The sequence below is a fragment of the Bombus huntii genome, chromosome 7 (assembly GCF_024542735.1).
Source record: "Bombus huntii isolate Logan2020A chromosome 7, iyBomHunt1.1, whole genome shotgun sequence".
Classification (NCBI taxonomy): domain Eukaryota; kingdom Metazoa; phylum Arthropoda; class Insecta; order Hymenoptera; family Apidae; genus Bombus; species Bombus huntii.
Genome location: NC_066244.1, coordinates 15453179 through 15475960, shown reverse-complemented (window position 1 = coordinate 15475960; position 22782 = coordinate 15453179). Strand labels below are relative to the sequence as shown.

General features: G+C 35.3%; 2 protein-coding genes, 1 long non-coding RNA gene and 2 other non-coding genes across 10 annotated transcripts in view; 3 read left to right on the top strand and 2 right to left on the bottom strand.

Annotated features, from left to right (window-relative positions):
* The window catches only part of LOC126867881 (xaa-Pro aminopeptidase 1-like), a 46308-nt gene extending 23556 nt beyond the window's left edge, over positions 1-22752 (top strand). For 4 of the 5 annotated variants that reach the window (XM_050622926.1, XM_050622925.1, XM_050622924.1 and 1 more), the window contains exons 3-13: positions 15302-15525; positions 16037-16216; positions 17962-18079; positions 18469-18847; positions 19175-19295; positions 20251-20614; positions 20838-21071; positions 21576-21742; positions 21810-21899; positions 21978-22209; positions 22286-22752. In XM_050622926.1, the coding sequence (XP_050478883.1) occupies positions 15302-15525; positions 16037-16216; positions 17962-18079; positions 18469-18847; positions 19175-19295; positions 20251-20614; positions 20838-21071; positions 21576-21742; positions 21810-21899; positions 21978-22209; positions 22286-22308 (2132 nt within the window). In that variant the 3' untranslated portion in view covers positions 22309-22752. Of the gene's footprint in view, positions 1-15301; positions 15526-16036; positions 16217-17961; positions 18080-18468; positions 18848-19174; positions 19296-20250; positions 20615-20837; positions 21072-21575; positions 21743-21809; positions 21900-21977; positions 22210-22285 lie in introns of those variants that run through there. The other variant, XM_050622927.1, reaches the window with a different exon arrangement.
* Positions 8583-16148, bottom strand: LOC126867890 (esterase FE4-like). Of its 2 annotated transcripts, XM_050622963.1 has the most exons (11): positions 16008-16148; positions 14010-14254; positions 11883-12157; positions 11192-11480; positions 10889-11074; positions 10531-10730; positions 10066-10234; positions 9487-9653; positions 9273-9417; positions 8967-9099; positions 8583-8887 (listed from the first exon to the last, which is right to left on the bottom strand). In XM_050622963.1, exons 3-11 carry the CDS (start codon positions 12072-12074, stop codon positions 8725-8727), a joined length of 1644 nt encoding a protein of 547 aa, XP_050478920.1. In that variant the 5' UTR covers positions 12075-12157; positions 14010-14254; positions 16008-16148; the 3' UTR covers positions 8583-8724. The 2 variants fall into 2 exon arrangements, with proteins under 2 accessions (XP_050478920.1, XP_050478921.1); XM_050622964.1 differs by lacking the exons at positions 14010-14254; positions 16008-16148 and having other exon boundaries at positions 11883-12181.
* On the top strand, positions 14979-15051 carry Trnaa-agc (transfer RNA alanine (anticodon AGC)). The gene has a single exon. It is a non-coding gene; the product is annotated as a tRNA-Ala (tRNA).
* Positions 16486-16701, top strand: LOC126868135 (small nucleolar RNA U3). The gene has a single exon (XR_007690534.1). It is a non-coding gene; the product is annotated as a small nucleolar RNA U3 (small nucleolar RNA).
* On the bottom strand, positions 18734-20124 carry LOC126867954 (uncharacterized). The gene is made up of 3 exons (XR_007690488.1): positions 19539-20124; positions 19210-19293; positions 18734-18880 (listed from the first exon to the last, which is right to left on the bottom strand). It is a non-coding gene; the product is annotated as an uncharacterized LOC126867954 (long non-coding RNA).
* Positions 22753-22782: the final 30 nt, after the last annotated feature.

Genomic DNA, 22782 nt, shown 5'->3' with positions numbered 1-22782 from the left:
GTAGGGAAACACGTCGTACTAGCGGCAACCAGTCAATGACTGTTTCGTGACTCGTTGAATGAATATAACGGGAGCAGCCACCCTCCCAGGAGGGTTGAAAATTACCCCCTGCAACCTCGTGTTATCCTGCTACCAAACCGCCCTTGTTTTCCAATAAATACAAAGTGTGCGACTCGTGCGAACCGCGCGGCGAGACATATTCGTCCGATTTACCACCCTCGAGGCGAGGGTGAATCTAGTTCCTGACGTGCCTGCGAGCCATAGAAAACCGATGGACGAGAACGATTATCGAAAATATTGGCCAGACCTTCTGGAAACGATGACAGCCTGCTCCATTTCCGATCGAGTTTCCATCGAATATGCGAGAGCGCTCACGTTCGATTTATCGATTCTCTTCCCGTGGTAGACACCACGGGAAACGGAACCTCTAGGTCTCGTATGCATCCCCGTTCCACGAACCAATCGGGAATTCCTATTCCCGATCGTCGAGCACCCTGTATTTATTGGTTATCGAACTCGTCGATACGCACCCCCGTGCGTTTGATGAACTCTCGATACTTCAAGTTCTCTCAAGATATTTGCCCCGACGTCATTTATCTTACGACGATCGCGTCTTCGACTGGTCGAGGCTGAAACGCGCAGAGAATGCAGCCAGATAGGATGAGTGATTGTATTTTTTTCTTTATTTTTTTTTTTTTTCTCTTTTTCTAGCAACTTTCCTAGTGAAGCACGAGGAAGACAGAGACGGCGGAACAGGTTACGGACTTGGCTATACGGACTTTACGGCGTGTGTGGTGTTCGAGGTGGTTCCGTACCACTTTCCTTAAATTTTACGTTGTTTCGTGTGTGGCTAATGATATTTCATATATGATTCAGTGACAGGATTGGGAATATATCAGGAGTTTTCGTTGAACGAAATTGAAGCTTTTCTGTTAATTTGTGTTTCATGTCTTGGTAAATTTGTCGTGTCATACCTGGCGTCGTTTTGTGCGTGTGTTTTTAACGCGATAAGGATATCATATCGAGGATTATACAGAGCAATTGAATGATCTTTAGATTGTTGGAGACATCAAATATTTGTTTGTTGGGTTCTAATTGTTTTAATATTGAGATATCCTTATTGGAGGATCATTACTCCTATTAATGGTCCTGTAACCCTGTTCGAAAGGTAATGCCATCGGCAAACCTCCTTGTCGTATTAGTTTCCGATAATCCTCGTTTTCTTCTCGACCATCTGTCAATGGATTCCTAGATGTTTGATAATTGGGTGAATTTCTTAATCATTTCGAATAAAATAAAGTATAAGCTTTCCCAAATGCTCTGTGCAATGTTAAACACGCTGTTAAACGACTTAAAAATGTACCAAAAATTAATAAATGTAATAAATAATCGTTAAAAGTTTCGTTGCGACGGAACATTTTCGTAATTCCGAAAACTACCACGATCTTTCTCAAGTGCCAATGCAAAAGCCGAAAATTTACACGTATACGTTCTTTCGAAAACTTGAAAAGCTTTAGAAATTCATCTGGAGCCACGTGTATCCTACCACAGTTACTTTATCACCGAACACCGATAAACAAACGTCGAATAGGTACTCTCTTGCAATACGCGCACTCCCAGAACTCCGATCAAACACCGACTCGTCAAAAAATTATACTGAAAGATCTTAAACCCGTTGTGATCTCAAATTTTTACATCGCGATCTTGTTTCCACCAATAAGAAGATTTTTAACGTTTTAAGAAAATATTTCGCGCGACACTGAAACAGAAAAATGACAAGTATCGATAAAAAGACGCTTGTTCCGTATTTTGCCCAAACTCGACGTACCTTCTTCGATAATTAAAAAAAATGACAAAGGGTCGAAATTTAGCGAAAGAACAGGGTCAAAAATCTTGCAAAATCCACCTATCGGAGGGAATAAACAAAATCAACAACAAAATCATGCACGATCCATCGTCCATGTTTACGCAAACCACAAGCATGGCGCTGCCGCATCGACGAGCAGAAGCTCTCCCCGACTACAGGGTGGTTTTATCCCCCTTCGACGTGGCGCATGGCATCCGAGGTCCCCTTCCAGTAGCTCTAGAGGTGGAGATGACCTCCATCGACGGATGTTCGCCTGGCAGGGTGGCGGGCAACGGCGACGCTTCGTCCCTCGAAAGGAGCCGATAAAAACCTCCGGAACATCTTTTTCTCCGACCGACTTTCGACGGACGAACGCCTGGAGACAGGCGAGGGACCTTGAACAGAAGGATTGGCCACTTAAGCAACCGGCCATCTCACTACGGCCAGGATCGTATGGTGAACGAGAGGATTCGCGTAGTGGGGTGTCACGGATCGGCCGCCCCGATTTATGAAGTCTTTTTACGCGCGTCTCCTTCTTCGTTTTTCCTTCGACCTTTTTTTTCGTGTTCCCTTCGACGCCGCGAACGTGTGCACGCACACCAATCCCGGGTTATCGATCTCTGCCGATGATGGCTGACAGCGCCACCGCCAGCCACCCCCGTCGCGCGCATATTTCCACGTGCTTCATATCCGCCACCAACTCACCGCAACGCAGTGTTTATCACGACTGACGCGTTCACGGCTCTTTCACATATTGTAATTATTTCTGTCCACCTGTTTCACGCTCTTTAATTTAATCGGATAATTATGAGTTTGGCAATGAGAGTGGTTAGATGTACATGATAGCGAGCTAAAGGATGATTGAGCAAGGGAATGAGCGTTTGATCGGTTGTTTCTGGCTTTAGTTTCAGACTATGTACATATCGTAATCGGTAATGTTGGACGATGGACGATACAGAGCAACATTTCCCTTGGCCCTGAACCGTTTCGCTTATTATCTTTTCAGCTGTGCGTTGTATAGCACGTAGCGCGCGCATGAGGCTACGGGTACAGCGGATGTACGTTCTGACGAACTGCTGCGATGAATAAAACATCTGAAAACTGAGAATATGCGAAAGATGTTGAGTATATTTATAGACTCGATTATATCTACATCGAAGTAGCGGGACAAGCAAATGATGTACGAAAGAATCGGAAAAGGATGTTATTTTTTAAGTTATAAAGAATTTTATTTCACAGGAGGATACCGATATCAATGAATCGGCTGATGGAGCTTTCTCCGTGTCTAACTCATAGTTCATGTTTCTAACTCTGAAAATTGAGCAGACGAAGAAATTGACACAAGATACGAATGGGGTATGGATTACATCTTTTACTTGAGAGTGGTGAATATGAACAGTTGCAAGTACTATCTTCGAAATTTACGTTAGAACGTGCTATTTTAAGTATGCCATCTTCTTGCAACAAACTCGTACGAGGTTTCAAATGCTTCGTAAAGGAATAAATAGTCCGGAACAGATGTCCAAGTTAATTAAACGGTTACAGAATCTGACTTTTTCTTTTCCATGGTCGTTAAAGCTTTCAGTCTTCCTATAACGATACGTAATTTTACTTACTCGTTTCTTAAAAGGTTTAATGCAACAGCGTAAGGAAATAACGTGTACCAAATGCAATTGTTATTCCGTAGATTCCGATTATCTGAATAAAAAAGAGGAATTTATGAAAATCGGTCGTTCGTTTCTTAAGAATTTAACGTTGAAAAGTAGAACCGATCGATTCAGTTCTCGGAAGGTTCGTACGAAGAAGAATTCTTCCGAGAAATAGACCGAGAATCGAGGGAGTAGTTTGAGGACCGAAGAAATAAAAGATTAGAGGATCCGAGTAGAAAAACAACCCTCGTGAGAGTGAGCCTCATTCTACTCCTGTTCTCCTGTTGTAAAAAGCCTCGAGCCATCCCAAATTGGTGCCTGTTTGACCGTGAAGTCGATATACATACGTCCCTGCTATGGTCGAACAAAGAGGAATACTGGGAATTTTTTATGTCGACACTTTCTCGAACGCATAGATCGCTGATCCAACATTCCTCCTTTCGTCTGTCAACGAGCTTGTGAATCTGATAAGACAACACGACAAACAACAACGATAGAGGTAAAGATGTCGTTTCCTCGAAGAAAAACGATCAAACAAAACTCGATGACAGCTTCTCCGTTTGTCTCGAGCGAAGGAGAAACGAACACGAAGAGGCCGCTGAGCGAATGATTCGATAGAGGTAGCATACACGAAACTCGGAACAAGAAGTCAGAGGATACAAGAAAAGTGGTCCGTGTTAAATCACGAAATGTTGAGCTTTTGTATTACGAATACGTAGGAGCTGAAGATCATCTCGACGGCCTTCCAGATGTAATGAAAGAAATCGCGCATGTTAAATGGCGTCTCGAGTTGCTAGATTATCAAGATAATTTACTTTAAGTGAATGAAAGTTAACGATTGTTTCTGTTAGTTATATTTTTTTTGTTAATTGCATCGTTATTGCTTCCGGAGAATTAATTTCTAACAAAGTTGAAATTAATTAACAGGAAATTTGATACTAAATATTTGCGTGATTTAATAATGTAGAGATCTACTGAATATTTTGGCTCTTAGAAAAGTGTGAAGAAAATGGGAAACACGTTTAATCGCTTGGTTGAGATTCTTTGTTAATTTCACAGCTATTAAGTATCTCGTAAGGGTTAATTTTTTGTAAGTTCTGGGATAAGATCTGTTAATATGGATCTGTCTATTTTAGTATTTTGGATGCAGATCGACGTAAAGAAATTTTACAAGAAGTATTTTACAAGAAGTAGTTAGCTTTTCTTGAAGCTGCGTCACGAAATACTTAAGTTTTCAACGGACAGAATCACAGAAATCGTCGATCGCTTCTGTCATACGTTCTGCAAAGAAATGGGAAATTGGATACCAAATATTTTTGTGAATAAAAATTTGTTAACACGGATGTTTATTCGTGTCGATACTTACAATACTCCATATTGACACAGAGAATTTTATTTCTTCGTTTTACGTAATTTCCTTTTCTGCACTCTAGAAAATGTGATGATAAACTGCATAGTTTGTCTCGTATATAAACTTTACTAACAATGCGCGAATTATAAAATACAATTATTCCGGAATATAATATTAAATTGATACGAAGTAACGTGATCCGTATAAAAATTGGTAGAAACTCGATCGCGACTTGAGTATTTACAAACTTAAAATGAACGGTGGAAGTACAACGATAAGAATAAGTCGCCTGTATGTAGGCGTAGATATAGATAGATATGAAGCTTGAATTACTATAACTGTCGGCGTACCTCTTTAACTAAAATGCTACCCTATTACGATGGAAACACGAAAGTGAGTGACGAACAAATACGAAACATCGACCTAAACAGTCTCTACTGACACGGAAAGGAAAACGCATTTTTTGTTGTATTTCCCGTTTTCTAATGTTCAGTTTATTTATACCAGTAATTGCATCAGTTAGTACAGTTAGCATTAATAAGTTTGCGTACAGTTATTCCTTCAATAAGAAAATGGCTTCCATTGATGATACTTGCGACTACGAGACTTATTAAACAACACTCGTTAATTCTCCGTATAAATTGATCGTATAGTATGAAATATCAAATCGATAGTTCAATATTAAAATATCTTTTTTTTTTTTAAAGATAGAATATTTAATCTTCCATTCGTACAATTTTATACAATATATGGCGGTATAAGTAGCCGTAAAATATTTCTATTAAAAGCTAAGTTAGTACTTCGCAATGACGTACATAAGGGTAAGGAGAAATGTGTGCTTATTTGCAATTAAAAAGTAAGTTGGTCGGATCTACCCTCTGTACCATATACTACCCGAATATATCACACAGTTTGCCAACATTCATCCACCATTGTAAACGTTCATTTTCTATATTCTTACTATGAACACACACATATATAACACGTTGCATCCTCGTTTATAGAATATCTAGAACATCATCAGCTTAAGGTACTTGTCAATAAATATCTACGTAGTAGACAACTTAAAAGCACAAAATAATTAGGCTTAACCGAACAACATAAATAACTTCTAAATAATAACTTCTATTAAATAAAACTTATTTAAAGACAGATTTCTTGAAGAGATATACTCGATAAAAGTCATACGAGTCATTAGAAAGACAAAAATTCCACCGTGAAGAAGATAAAACTTCGTTGTCCATTTAATAGTAATTCGATATACCTAAAAAAATTTGTAAAATTATTTGATTATACTTCTTTAAGGAGACGTACTTGATAAAATTTGTGTTGTTAATTAAAAAAGAATCGAGGTTGGTTCATTGAACAGTTAAAAATTCGTCTATTTCATTGTAATTGACCGTTTTCACTGTGTGAAAACATTAATACATGATTACTCGGGAGGAAATTGGAGGGAGAAAGAAGAAGAAGAAGTGGCATAGCTCGAGCAATCAAATTGGTCCAGAGATTGTGTAAGATGAAATAAATACCTGCTGTCTCTGCATGACAGCCGGATTAAGAGATGTTGAAGATCATCTCGGGAAACGATTCACTGTAGTAGCATCTCGATCATCTGTTCTCGCAGACTCGAGGTCATTCGATTGCTCCACGTCCCTCGATAAAATCGAATGACTCTTGCAATGAGAATCGGCGCGCAAATTTAAGTCTCTAAACTACGTTCCTTCTCGTTCGTCTCTCTACATTCCTAGGAAACTACAGGAGCCTTGTAAAATAAAATGTAATATACATTGACAAATGGTAATATATTAATTATTATTCGAAAGAAGCGAAACTTGCCTAATTTTTCAAATAATTATATTTTCAGTGATAAAATGTCGATGTCTTAGAAACTGTAGATCTTAACGAGGTTTCCATATTATATATTTTAATCTAATTGGTAATATTACTTTTAACCGAATAATTCGATGAATAAATAAACGAAAATCTTTTTAGATCTCTGTGTAATCATTGATCATTTCTTTAATATCACACACAACGTTAACACTTCTACGTTAACTATTGATAAATGTCTACGAAATAAGTAACTTACAGATGTAAAATAATTAAATGTATAATAAACGTACATAACTGAACAAACCTATAAGTCTAAGACAATTAGATTATCTATAACCTTAAAAAATTACCATGTAAATATCAAGATACACCAAACTTTCTAATTTCTCGTTCCTAATCAAATAATACAAAATTGCTGTGCAATAAAATCTATTATCTCTCATACTTACGCGTATATACATATATATAATGTAGTATATGTATACACAAATAGTTAAATAACTCTCGTAAAATAATATGTCGAAGATATTCTTCGTAAGAATCGTAACCGATTCTCGCTTCACGCGTTCTTCGTCAATCAATGACTCGTGACGCGCGATTGTGAATGAGATAGTAAATCGTGTACTTTACGCCTTACGCTACGCTACGAACGCGTGTACGCGTCTATGTGGCGTATGGTGTAACTTGAACATTCTAATTCCTCGCTTTTCTGTGCTCCTGATACAAGCGAAGCACAAAAGCGAGTAGTGGTATTCGCTTAAATCGGATATCTCGAGTACCCGGCTACTCTCGAGATAGTTCTCGAGATAATATAATTATAGGGTATTGCCTACAATTCTATCATAACCACTACCTTATAAATAGACCGAGTAAAAACAAAAATGGGTATTACCCGAGACACGTCGAGTAACAATGAACGTTTATCTATTAATTACAATGCATGTTACTTTCTCTAATGGACATTTGTCTCTACTCTACTAATTTTCCGAATAACAAAATTTCTTATGTCCTACTCGACAGAGAAAATTCGATGCATCGCAAGAAACGCAATTTCTCTGTCCACGGTTCCCTGTCCACTTTTTAAAATCGAAATCATTATTCGCAGATAAAATGTGTTAGCATCAAAGATAATTTTACCGTAGAATTTAATATCTTTAACAGTGTCACCTGTTTTGAACGTTTAAATTTCTGACATCTCGAGGAATATTTAAACACCTATCCCTCTAGAACTCTCGTGTTTCGTGATCAATTTTTGTATATACTACGTAAGATTTGGGCCTGATACAAACGAGCGATTTGCGACAAATCGCGACAGCGGCAACGGATTGGAAGGACGAGGAAATACATGCGTATGCATGCTTCGTTCGTGAAACAGATGAACTTTATTTCTCTGTTCTTCCAACGTGTCGTACGCGTAAAATATCGCTCGTCCGCACCGAGCCTTAGCCAAACGCTTGGTTCGCAGACGAACGGACGCACGTTTCTGCTAAAACATGGGAGCCTGATAACTACAGAACAGGAATACGAGTGGTGAACCAATAGCCAAGAACGAGGCGAGACGAGAAGAACGCAGAATGGTGCTCAGTGAATGGAAAGTAGGAAAGTGTAGTTTGATAACGTGGTCTGGGGACGTTTAAACGTGTTGGTGAGACTTCGCTGGATTTAATAACGAGTTTAAAGCTGTGTTGAAGCGGCACGATTCGAAGCACGAAAGCGGGGATCGTTCAATGGAAAGATTCATCTGAATTTTTGTTTATCTTCTGTTTGATCTCTTAGCTATCTTTTACCGCTATTTGTCATTCTTCTCGCGTTAAGCAATATATGCACCTAATGAATACACAAATAGAAAATAATTTAACGAAACCTAAAATGATAAACAAGGAAACAGAAATGTTAATGAATGTAAATTGTTACAATAAAATATTGTATTTTATGGTGTCTTAATCAAATTACACTTGTTATTATCGTATCTGTGGCTTTCGTTATATCGAATATATCGAGCGAATAATACTTATCTGTGTATATATACACATACGTCAAAGCATTCATAGCACGACATTTTTATACATCTTCTTCCAATAGTCGTGGCTATCTTTCATTAGATCTTTCTCCATTTTTAATTCTTGATTAATGTTAAGATAATTATCGTCGCTTCCCATTGGTTCCCAGTTCACCGTGACATCTCCATCTAATACTGACGTTGGATTTCTGAAGATTAACGTATAACACATATGATCGATAATTGGTAAAACATAATTGAATTAAAAATATGAATGTAGTTACGAACCTATCTTTTGCAAAATTCGTCCATAATTTGGTCATAATATTTGTCATTTTCTCTGCTGACGAACCTGGTTCTGGTAAATTCTTAAAAAAATTGGAATAGAACAGATAGCCTAAATCATCGCCATGTGCAACACCTGCATTTAATAATAATAAATTATTAATAAATGAATAGTAATGAAATTATAAATAAATAATTATTAAGTTAATTAATTAGTAAATAGATCGTTAATCGTAAATATTTTGAAAGAAGATAGAGATATCTGAGTTTTTTAATTTTTCTATGATTTCAATAGGAAAGATAATTTACCGTCGCTAACACCGAAGATGCTTTTCATCAAACCAGTTGGTGCTTCGTAGGAAAATAAGTATTCATAGATGGGAGCCGAAATTCGATTTTTCATGATATCGAGGGATAACAATATTCCAGCGTCAAAGTAAATGTCACTCATCATCTGCAAAATATACGCCATTTTGGAAAATAATAACTAAAAAACGATTTCGTTTGAGAAATCTGTAATTACTTTGGTGTATTCGTTCAAGTTCTCCTTTGACACTTTCTTGTCGCCAAAGTAAAATTGCTTTATGCAGTCTCCAGCTTTTTCCTTTTCATTCGTATCGGTGATATTCAAATCTTCGGGTAGAAATTTCTCTGCTTCGGTGTTCAATACCTCGATACCATCTATCATTACTAAAAATTCATTCATTCAAATAATATTTGTGACTGAACTGTGAATTTTTAGATTACTTGCTTTAATGACGAAGAAATGCACCGCATTTGAATGCGCTTGTACAGAATTAGAAAATGCAACAGTGTAGAAAATTTTCTGCATTCATGGGAAATTTAAAGATGCAAAAATGCATAGAATTTTTATTCACTTATGTGGCAATTTAATTTTAGATATAAAATATCTAAAGTTATTATAATGCCTAATCGCATTGATAATTATGTATTTATATAAAAATATGAATTTTTGTAATAAATACCTGCACTCTGTTTACGAGTTTGAAATGTTGGAAAGACGCAAATGTATTTCTTAAATAACTTTTATCAAGATGTGTAATTTATACTGGATATGAATTGAGAAATGAATATCACATACATTGGGCCATAAATGCACATTCATCGGCGACAATTCCGGATATTACAGGCACGTTCGCTATCCTTCCGTATTTTAATAGGGACCAAGGATCAGTTGGAAGGAACACGTCCTGTCCCAGGTCAACTTCGACAGATGGGATGAAGGCTTGCGAGTGTCCAGATAAGGTGTTCTATAATTCCATAAAAATCAAATACTTTTTACTTCTATCTGAGTCTCTTTCCTCTCGATATCAAGAAAAAAAATCGTGATAATAATTCAAAATCAAATTAATCCATTTAATTCAAAGATTGATGGACAATTCAATATTAATTTATACAATCTAATCCAAAGTCTAATTTCTATTTCTCTCTCTTTTTTTTACTTTTAAATGCAGGAAATATGATCGTTCGAGGAATTATTCAATTATAAAAAAATAGAAGGATAGAAAGTAAAATAAAGATCACAATATTTTTATTAATCGGATACCTGATCTTTCATTATTTCGCTGCTGGCTGCGATGATATCTTTAACGTGAAAGTCGCTTAATTTGCTAACTAGTTCTGCAGAATCTGTCGTATGTATACCAAGGGCATCTCCCAACATGAAGGCCTGTTCTCTTGGATTATAAGTTATCGCCCATGGATTGAGAATTGATCCACTCTGTTGTATAACCCCACTGAATAAACCTACGATGTTACAAAATATTTAAAATTACTAAATGACGCCTAACTTGCGCCTCTAAAAAGTTACCTGCTCAGAAAAGAAACCTTCAAAAATGTTTCAATTGTATGTTGTAAATATATCGTATATGTTTCTAAGTATACGAAATAGGAATTTTCACTACCTTCAGACATGGGAGATAGCATGTGATACTGAACAGAAGCTGCACCAGAGCTATCGCCGAAAATAGTAACTCTATTCGGACAACCACCAAAGAAATGTATGTTATCCTTCACCCATTTCAACGCCATAACTTGATCCTTCAACCCGGCATTTCCAGGAGCGTTTTTATCTGCCGTGTTCAAAAATCCTACAATAAATGGCAATTACATATTAAATATCTTCTTCAATTAAAATACAACAGATTTATCGTAAGCAAAAATTTTTAAAAGCTACCGTTCGTTTTAATAAAGTTCATTACACTTACCAAGCGCTCCGTGTCTAAAATTAATGGTAACAAGCACAACATCGTTCTCGACCAGAAAATCTGGTCCAAACAAAGCATCGTCTCCCATGCCACCGTTCCAGCCACCGGGATGAATCCATACCATAACAGCTTTGCGAGCTTCCTTGTCCAAAACTGGGGTATAAACGTTGAGAAAAAGACAATCCTCCTCACCGATTAGACCCTTTTTAACTATACAATAAAATGGACACGTGGAACGATGCCTGGTTGCGTCGTACACTCCTTCCCATGGATCGGCTGCTTCTGGTAACTAAAATTTGTAAAAATATTTAACAAACAATCGAGTTTTAGGCACAGATATCTTATAAATTGTAAAAGCCTCGTTATGCAAATATTTTAAAAATTCTATAGTTATATAAATACTGTTACAACCATACATGGAACATTTAGCTACTTATTCTTATAAATCCTATTAAATTTTGTACAGTAACGTCAAAGTGGATATCAAGAAATGAAATTTTATTTCACAGATTAGAAACGATTTTATAAAATTTCAAATATTCAAGACAAATTGGATATTGGATAAACTGGATATTAATATTTATTGGATATTGGATATTAGATAATCGGATAAACTGGATATCCTCAGGTGTAGTAAAATCTATCGCAAGACAAGAAATTGAATATGTTCCTACGTATTATCTCTACTTACCCGAAACTTTTGCGCTCCAACATTCGGTTTCGCATAGGGAATACCCTTAAAACTATAATACGGCTTGTTGTGCAGAATAGTTTCGGTTTTCAATCCCTTCAAGATCCCTTGAGGAATTTCCAGTTGCACATCCTGGTCGGCACAAACCCAAACAACCACGAATCCACAAAACACGAACTTGGACAGCCACATTTCTAACTTCTGGCTAGGCTCGGACTTAGAATGTCGCTTATATACCTAGAGTGGATAATTGTGCGGAGAATACCAGGTATCCTCTAAAAGGACAGAAAACACGGAAAAATGAATTACATAAACAACGTGGAAACGTGATCGTGATCGAGGATGAACGAGTTTTCGCGATTCTACACAGGACAGATTTTTCCCTTGTTTATCGATCATAATAATAGCAACGACGATGATTTTTCGGATAGCTAAGTATCGGATATCCTGAATTTATCCTAATCGCTGACAAGTCATCGTCCATTGTATCCGAGCGAAAAAACTTCCGGAATTATCGTGGAAAACGAACGAGTCTGTATATCGGCTAAATGTATGTTTTCAACTGAATTGTCATTATATTATGCAGAATTTCGCAATTAGACACGCTCGTGTAGCCAGGCTTTAGAAGGTATCGTGAGGAGGGATACTAGCGAAAATTATATAATATTTCAGATCTTCTCTGACAACCTAACAAATCATTTTCTCATTATAATTGCTTAATTTCTTAATGTTTGGTAATTTACTTTTAAATGGTCTTCTAATTGATTGTAAGTATACAATTGTGTCAAGCATTATATATAGTCGATTATTAGCAACTCTCAGTCAGTTAAAATCATAAATTGAGTTTTGTGATTTATAGAGAAGATTCGGTATGTTATTAAAATGTTAATGTTTGATTAAAAGTTGCTAAACTACCTTTCATGAAGCAAAAATCATTTTAATCATTTCTTCATTTTTAATAATATTTGAGGACCACAGAAGTAAAACGCTATAAATTACATTTTTGTTTTTCACATGAGAACGATTTTAAAATCCAATATTCTGTCAGCATATCACATATATTACCATAACTGTCTTAAATTACTTAACTTAGAAACTTAAATAAAAATAATAAACTTAAATTTCATTACGAGATTCTCTTGATAAGTATTTACATCAAAAATATTGACTTCGACAATCTCAAAAGATATTTATTTCAAAAGTATTGGTTATCATATCTTAGGTATATTAGATATATGTTTTTCCAAAACAGTTAACGGATTAGTCATCTATTGCTAAGATACATATATTTTATATATTTTTTAACCATATTATATCAAAATACACTCTTCAAACAACCAAATAACATCAAAATTAAAAAGTCAACAAAATTCTATTTATTATATTTTCCTCTGTTATCACTATTTATAAGTATACGTTTGGAAAAAACGAATCTCAATTACATAAAATGTGCTATTAACCAAGTACAATTTATGATTCATAATTTCTTAAAAGGCAAGTAGCCCTTAATGTTCTGAATTAGAATCTAACAACTATTTTCGTTACTTACATAAACCCTCATACGATTACGATTCCATCAAGATCATACACGTACGTGGAAGATACCTTATAATTTTATCTGAGACTATCATTAAGACAGAGGGACGAACAGCAAGAACGTTCTCCGTTTTGTAAACGGAAATAGGGAAAAAGTTTGATAGCATGTGACGTTTACCGTTGGTGCACAAGATGGAAAACTCGCGGGGGTGAAAATTGTAAAGTTACAATGGGGTAAAACCTACCTGCGACGCGTTCCTACTTCCCTAGTAACATATTTAATATTACTTGATATTTACGTTAAATTATTAAATTAAACAATTTGGTAACCCAGTTACCCCTTGCACGAGATGCAATCTCGACGAAGGGTTTCTCTTCCTCCTTTAATCTTTTGCATCGTATCGATTTTCTCCGAATTAAATATCAGACAGTTCTATTTAGTATTCGAATAAATATATGATTTAATTCGACTGAAACAATTGGATCCTTTGATCAAATAATTAAAGACAAATTTTTTATGAATATGATTGATGTGGAGAAATGGGGTGAAAATGCAATATTATTAATGTAAAATAGTAAAGAGCTACCTACGTAGAAATCGATCGAAACGTGGATTTCGGGATGATTGACCTCTTCGGAACAAATGCTTGCCTGTTATGCAAGCACCACTTAGTACCCTCTGGATTCCCACAGGATATGCGTGTGTCGTCCCACAGGCGTTCTTGTTCTTTTATTGACAACGTGCATGTCAGTGATCGATCAATATTTGATATTTAGGATGCGATGAAAATTCATGGACGATGGATTGTTGCAAAAATGTAGATCATATAATATCGCTGTAAAATAATTGTATGAAAGTAAAAAAAGAAAAAATTGCAAAATAAAAATGTCTACAGGTTATATCAGCTATATATATAGCTGTAATAAACCTTGCAAGAATAACAAAAATATATAGAAAATTCAATCTTTCTCATTAAAAATTCTAGATGTTTGAGATTAATTTTAAATAAAAATAAGTAAATAAGTAAAGAAAGAAATATGCATTGGCCTATTAAATATGATTGTGTGGTAAAATTACTGGATAAAACTGAATATGTAAGTTTGAAATTGGGTACGTTATAATGGAGACTCAGAACTAATCAATTCTTGAAATAATAATCTTTCGTTTGATAAACTAGAATAACTATAGTTATCGATAATCTTTTACGAATTGTGCAATTTATACGTATACACTTTGAAAAATCATTATATTTTTAACTAATCATATGTATGAATATTACTTTACTGTAGAATTATTAAAAATATTTCTCATTATGTTTCTACGGACTATTTTTATTTAATAAGGCATATACTATATTATTATTTATAATCTAACTTGTTGCATACAATGTATAGCATTAATAATCGTATCTTTAATAAATTTTAGTGTTACTAATATCTGTTTGTATTCGGAAAAATATATTATTGATGGATGTGACTAAATGTTTTAGAAATAAAATTGTTTTTAAACTTGTATGCCTAACTATACATTAGACATTTATAGAATCCAACTTACAAATAGGGGGCGTAGCTCAGATGGTAGAGCGCTCGCTTAGCATGCGAGAGGTACCGGGATCGATACCCGGCGCCTCCAATTTCTAATTTTTTTATTTGTTTCAAAATAAAAAAATCATCAAATACATATTCAATAATAAATATTTAGCTAGAATTTGATATTCTTGACACAAATTAGATATATATGTATAACTTATAGTATGTCATAAATAAGCATGTAAAATGTGCTTGCCTCCTAATAGAGAAAAGCAACATTAAAAGTTATCGTCCAAAATCATTAACTGATTCAAATAAAAATTTATTTTAACAATAATCGTAATTTCACGCAGGCTTGGCAGAGGCATATTATTTTCAAAATGAAGTCATCGTACCATTTCTCAATTACAATGGAGCAAAGAGATCCCACTGTTCGACTACGGCGCACAAACAACCAATCAATAGACAAGATACTTCATTAAGATTGAAACAATTAAGATCAGAAATGACTAGAGTTGCTTCTATCCAAGGACCACCTCTTAATGGATACATCGTCACCTCCGATGACGCGCATCAGGTAATTATAATCATATAGTAATATGAATCATTCGTAACAGAATTACCACTAGTCGGTAAAAAATCTTTCAAAAAGTTAAAAAATGAAATTAAAAAATTTATTTTTATTATTATATCCACGGATTATCATAGAATTACGATTATTCTTTTCCCATATCCTTAAATTTTCAGACAATGAACTTGGTTTATCGTGGCCGCGACGGCCCTTTGGAGGTACATGTAACAATCGTGTGAGATTTCGAGTTTGCAGAGTCTCGAAGCTTTTCGTAATCTCAATGCTTTAATTTAACAAAAAAGAACATATTCCAATAAAAATCTGCCAAGTTTATTCCTTTTGAAACATTTCATTATCAGATATTGAAGCTTTCTTTAATTTCGTTGCAGTGATTTATCTAATAACGAGTGCTGCTCTTCTTTTATTAAGTAAATAATATTATTATTAGTGAAACGAATTTCTTATATAAGGTAATCAAAAATACATACGATTATATCATGATCTCTATCTTGATTAGAGCGATTCCCTGGATCCTCGTGATATGAGGAGAGAATTCATTACTGGGTTCTACGGCAGCGCGGGAGAGGCTGTCATCACTTCGGACAAAGCCGTGTTTTGGACGGATGGAAGGTATTATATTCAAGCAGACCATCAACTTGATTGCAATTGGATTCTCATGAAACGCGGTAGAGCAGAAGTAAGTTCAAGATGAATTCTTTAATTAAGAATTTAAAATAGAATTTTGTTTGTTTATGAAAAAAAGAGAAGATTATTGCATATTTATTGCAATCATTTACTTTCTATAATACTAAATTATTTCTGAAAAATACATATGTACGTAATAAATCGAAGCATTCTTGGCTAGTTTAATATTTTGCCGCTAGATGGCCAGCAAACTAAGTGACTTCTCGCAAGTTAAATGGTGAGGAAGGTAGAATATAAAGGCTGCATCGATGGTGAAAAGTTAGGACTATACTTCTTAGGATCAGTTCTGTAGTGAACTTTCGATTGAACATCAGCCTAAGGATGTATCGATGCAACCACGATGACGAGGTGTAGCATCTTTCCCTGAGCGTGAGGAAGACTCGAGAAATCGACTTTGTTTCGAATTCTCAGTCATCGATGATCGTTCACTTCTTGTACTCAGTATGAGAAGGATGGGATAGATGCTTTCTGAGTGGCTACATTTTTTTTTTTTAAATAAATACAAAAACAATATTGTATTTTTACATAACTTTAGCAGGAAAGTTGTTGATCCTTAATAATAAAAAATAAGGAAAAAAGGAGCATGTAAATTAAATTATTTCACCACTTCGTTGCGATGTGGATAAATTGAATGATAACTGAAAATCATAAATATAATAAATAAATAATATAATATTTCAACGCGTTGACTGCCACGACACCTGTATTTGGGTGTTAGCAAAGTTTCTGGTTGAGCCGCGTAACCCATATTCGGATGTCGCTTATTTGACTACTTGCGAAGGATCTCATCATAGGTATTTGAAAAGATATTCTATAATAATAAAACTGTTGAATTGTTATAAAAGTAATACGAAAATGGTTTATTAAAAAAATTATTTAGAATGTAAACCTTTAAAAAATGTTATACATAGCTGAGGTTGGTCGGAACAATTTGGACAATAAGTTGTTTTCTTCAAATTCTTTCGTGCCTTTGTTCGGTCCATTCGACGTCTTTTATTTGCATAACATAGTTTGCATGCGCGTCTAATGCTTCTTCCGGAATCATTTTTCCGAACAGCGATATTAAGCTGACTCCGTCGAAGACAAGGATTTTTTGTATTTTCAGATAATTCTAATAATTTTGCAACTAATAATTGTCTAAATATTCTAATATTTATATTCTTCCTTGTTGCAATTTTGTAAACCATCAAAGCGTTTACAACAGAAATTGCCAGAAGGAGTTGAATGCCAAGTTTTCTGTACCATTTGATTCCTTTTCTAATTGTGGTGGCATAAGAAACCATTTGGTCGGAATAATCTATACCACACTTTCCTTCATTATATTCAACAACAGCTAGCGTTTTTAATGTTGCGTACCAAAAAAACGAGAGAGCATTCTTGAGACCACCGCTTGAACGACTCGCATTACTAAAATATCGACGGGAGTACCTAGCAGAGAACGCTTGGTACTGCTGCACGCATGGCCTGACGGAGATTTCTTTGAAAACACGCATGGCAGTCAACGTGTTAAGTAGTTTGAACATAGGTATTAAGTTTTTTATGTATGGTTTCTTTAACCAAAATATAGAAAATTTTGTTTCTTAGTCTTAAAAAAAGATTGTTATATGTATGCTATACAGATACTACTATTATTTACAGTCTTTCTTGGAAGTTATTTTATTACGTAATTGCTACATTTTTATATTCATTTATTTTTGTGCCACAGCCCAATAATAAATTCTTTCGATCATATGGTAGGTCCCATCTATAACAGAATGGTTAATGCACGAGTTTCGCAGTCAAAGTTCCGTGCGTATTGGCGCCGACCCAACGCTTGTATCTGCCATCGATTGGGAAACCTGGGAAGATGAATTAGGTAATTAAACACATCCAAACACATTTAACCTATCAACAACGAGTATCTACTTTAAATTTATACGTCCAGCTATATCGTCTGTCATTTACTGTATCGTAGTGGTTCTAAAACGTCAAACATATCAATCCAAATAAACGTTAAATTCGTCGTGTATTTGACTTTATCGTCGAAAGAAGCAAGAAACAACTAATAATTGATTCATACCCTACTTCAGTGAGCGTTGACTACTTCGCTATATTTCTTCTTCTATGCATCGAACTTCTTCGCACATACAGCTTTCCATTCGTTTTAGCTGACTGTGATAAACTAAAAAATTCCATGACATTGATTATTTTTGCCCCATTTCTTGCATTCGAAGTTTCTGAATTAACAATAGCGTTCGTGTCCAGCGAATTCGTCCATAAGATTGGTTCCTGTCCGTAACAACCTGGTGGACTTGATCTGGCAGGTCGATCGACCGAATTACAATCCGCATCCAGCGTATCCGTTGCCGGACAAATATTCAGGAAAAGCATGGCAAGACAAGGTCCAGTTGATTCGTATCGACATGGCGTTATATAAGGCCGACGCGTTAGTTCTTACAGCTCTCGACGAAATAGCCTGGCTGTTTAATATTCGCGGATACGATTTGCCAAACACACCTGTCCTCAGGGCGTATGCGGTTGTTACTCATGGATCGATACATTTGTACACACCGCGACACAAGATTTTAAGATCAGTGGACGAACATTTGAAGATGGACCTTTGTTCCCATGCAAATTGCGTGAGGTAAGTGAGATAACATTAATATCTGCTCCATTTCTGTACAATAGAAACTGATAGTAGTACTAATATCATAACATAGATGCTAATCAAGCATTAAGTATAATTGCTGAAATTTTTGGGACAAGTCAATCTTTCCGAGCAATTTGAAAATACGACTTATAGTTCCAATTCAATCACTATATATAAAACTACATAGCGATTGATATGACTTTAAACGATGAATCAGAAAATACACGTGTATGAATGGACGTAAAAAATAACTCTGTACTTTTATGGAAGAAATGTATCTTCGTTAATAATCCTTTCACGTTTTGATATCGCACGTTACAGATGGCATAATTACACTTCTATTTGGTACGACTTACGAACAATGTCCCAAGCTTGGAATTTAGTATGGTTGCCGATACGATGTGCTTACAGTCCAGGTGCCTCCATGGAAATATTTAACTCTGTACGTAATAAATTTAGCTACTTATTTGTTCCGAAGATTTATCAAATTATGGTGAAAATTTTAAACAATGAAATATCCCAATTGATTCCTACGACCATGCAAAAAACTGTAATGAAATTTATTCCTCTTTCATCAATCTCTGCGCATTGAAAACAAACCTCCGTAATTTAACCGTTCTACGCACAGCTAAACATATGAAAAACGGCGGTTGAAAAAGTACAGTAGGAATTCGAATACGGTTACCTCCTCGTTCGCGCCATTTTACCAAACACGCTGGGATTCAACTATAGGGGCATTAGAGCGGATAATCCTAGGCAAAAGTACACCTTCTCCGACATGTTCTCCTATCCTCGTAGAGCTTGTTGAGCTTAGCTTGATCCCCACATGACGGGCTGACACACCTCCATAGACGTAGACTAAACATGAACGTTCGTCGGCCGTCCAATGCACGATGTTCTTTCTTATTATTGCATATCGTCAAGGTACAAACCGTATCATTGGTAAATAGATAGAATAAAATAGTCTGTATCATGTTCTCTACGATACTCATGATGGTGAAACGGCTTCACCTTCTTCTCGACATGATAGCCGGTGCTTCGGGACGCCTGGACGCCCGCGGCACCAGAAATCAGGGAGCAGTTTCCTTTCTGTTTCAAGTTCTGTACGAATGATCGTGCAACAGCGTTTAATAGGTTAGATCAGGGCTCCTCAAACCGGACCAAGAATCACTTTCGTAAGCGATCGCTTTTCGCGGTCTAATCGAACATCTGATTTTTATGCGTTTATAGGAAATTTCAAAGTTATACGAATAATAGTTACATAGAATACACGTACGTAATATAGAAAGATTCTATACATTTTGTACATTCTATACATTCTATACATTCTACTAATGTACTTGATAAGTGAAAGAATTTTTTTACCGATATAGCACTTCTTTAATTATATTTTATAGATCCCGCCGGAGAAACGATTGCCAAAACCGTCACCGGTGTTAAGTTTACGAGCGCAAAAGAACGAGGTCGAGGCGGAGGGGATGAGGAGGTCCCACCTAAGGGACGCAGTGGCGATGTGCGATTTCCTAGCATACATGGAGGAACAATATACACTGAATTCGAATGGGTGGGACGAGATGCAAGTAGCTAGACTGGCGAACGAGTTTCGTTACGAACAGGACAAGAATAAAGGTATCTCGTTCCCTACGATCGCTGGATACGGACCTCATGCTGCTATTCCCCATTACGAACCTAACAATCTAACGAATATCAAGATTGGACAAGCGTCGACCCTGGTTGTGGACTCGGGAGGACAATATTTAGGTAACGGAATTTTGATTCTGTGATTAAATCTCATCCTTGTATTATCCTAGACTTTCAAGAAGTCTGAACAAATTTTTAAGCAAATATTACAAATTTTCTTCGAGCAAACGTGTAAATATCCAAAGAAAATAAAGGAAGAAATTTTCCTTCGGTTAATTAAGAACTGGCAAAAATCATGGAACCTTTCTACTCTTTTTTAACATTTACCTTGTTTCGTAAACAGATGGCACTACAGATGTCACAAGAACGCTGCATTTTGGTACGCCAACAGAAGAACAGAAAAAAGCATACACAAGAGTGTTAATCGGAGCAATACAACTGTCTTCTTTGATCTTTCCAAGCAGTTTGAAATCCAACCAGCTGGACATCGTTGCAAGAGCACCATTATGGAACGTTGGTTACGACTACTTGCACGGGACTGGCCATGGAATCGGTCACTTTTTGTCTGTCCACGAATGTTTGTCTCATTACTTTGAAAAAATTAAAGACTCGCTTACGTAGACGATTGATCGAATGATCTACGTTTCTTTGATCTGAATTCAACGTTAATCACGATCTTTACTCGATCTTTACGATCATATGGAAAATGTTGTTAGTTTCGATTAAATTGCGGATATTTATACGTTTATGGTGAGAAATTTAGAGGTGCAAAAATGCACAGTATACACATATGCATAATATGCAAAAATATATGATATATCCAAAATACAGTACTCGTTGCAATATTTAAGCGATATTATACGACATTAATAAAACAATTCTATACCTAGGTTCGATTTCTTCATTATATTCGTAAAAGTATGAATTTGCATAAATATCCGCAGTTTATTTATGATAAAACATTATTGATCAAGATTTAATTGAATTTAGAACTTCGAATAACTGGAAAGTCCTTTGTAGCACGTTTCGAATTGTTATTCATTAATGATTAATATTAATCGTAATGTTAATATATTTCCAGCACCTATTGGTGTATCATACGGACAGCCTGTATCATCGGATAAAGTTTGTGGACCTGTTGAATTAAGACCAGGATTCTTTTTATCAAACGAACCTGGTTACTACAAAGAAGGCGACTTCGGCGTTCGTTTGGAGAACATCCTTGAAACGATGGAAGCAGGCAAATCAGTAGGTACTTTAATTCAAATTATTTAAAAATTAGAGAAATTCTCGGTAAAAATGTATCTCTTTTTAGAAAACAGAAATTTTTTTGAAATTCAGGGACGTCACGTTAGTTCCATATGAACCAAAGTTGATTGACTACGATATGTTAAATCCATCACACGTAAGTACTAATTAACAATTAATTAATGAGCTTTCTTTATCTATATAGATTTCAAAAAATATTTCAATAACTCTACAGATACGATGGTTAAATAATTACAATCGCCGAATTAGGGATGAAGTAGGTCCAGAGTTAAAGAAAAGACTAAAAATGGATGCTTTCAATTGGATGTTGAAGAAAACTGCAACCATTCCAGAAGTAAGACCAGTCGACGAAGGATTGCTTTTTGGCCGTTCTCATTCGACACCTTCTACATTCAAACAATTCAATGTACTAGTTTGCTTTACTTTCCTGTATCACATTCTATTCAGTAAGTATATAAAGAAAACAACATTTAGAATAAAAAAACGATTTGCCTTCTTGAAATTTATATTTGTATGTTTTAGATTTTTCAGATGTATGGAGTTAATTAAGGTATATCCAAAAGGAGAATGAGCAAATATAGTATGATTGAAAATTAATTTATGCCATGAGCAAGCAGTTTCGAAAACTATGCTTAAATTGGCGTTATTTTAATATACGTATATTAAAATTACTATTTTTATACGTTACTGCCAATTCTAAATATACAGGTGTTGCAATTATAATATGATAGTATTATTATAATATGATGGTATTGCTAAAAGATAAAAACCATTAGGAATATTAGAAAAAATTTTTGCACATAGAAAATCTACTATATGAATATATAAAAATATTTATAGACTTATATTTTGTAAATATATGTAATTTATTGTATGTATAAGGAACAGGGATGTTATCATAAATTGTATTTTACTTACTGATAAACAAGCAATTTTTTAGAAATAAGCTCCAGTTACTTTAGAGAATAAAGAAAGTAAAGAAAAAACAAGTTTAATATTGTATATTCATTTCTTCACTA

Coding starts and splice junctions, on each gene's coding strand:
- LOC126867890 (XM_050622963.1), bottom strand. CDS start 12,074: ATGTGGCTGTCCAAGTTCGTGTTTTGTGGATTCGTGGTTGTTTGGGTT. Junction 10,235..10,530: donor GCGAAATAATGAAAGATCAG/GTATCCGATTAA, acceptor ATGGAATTATAG/AACACCTTATCTGGACACTC. Junction 9,418..9,486: donor ACTTGAACGAATACACCAAA/GTAATTACAGAT, acceptor TATATTTTGCAG/ATGATGAGTGACATTTACTT.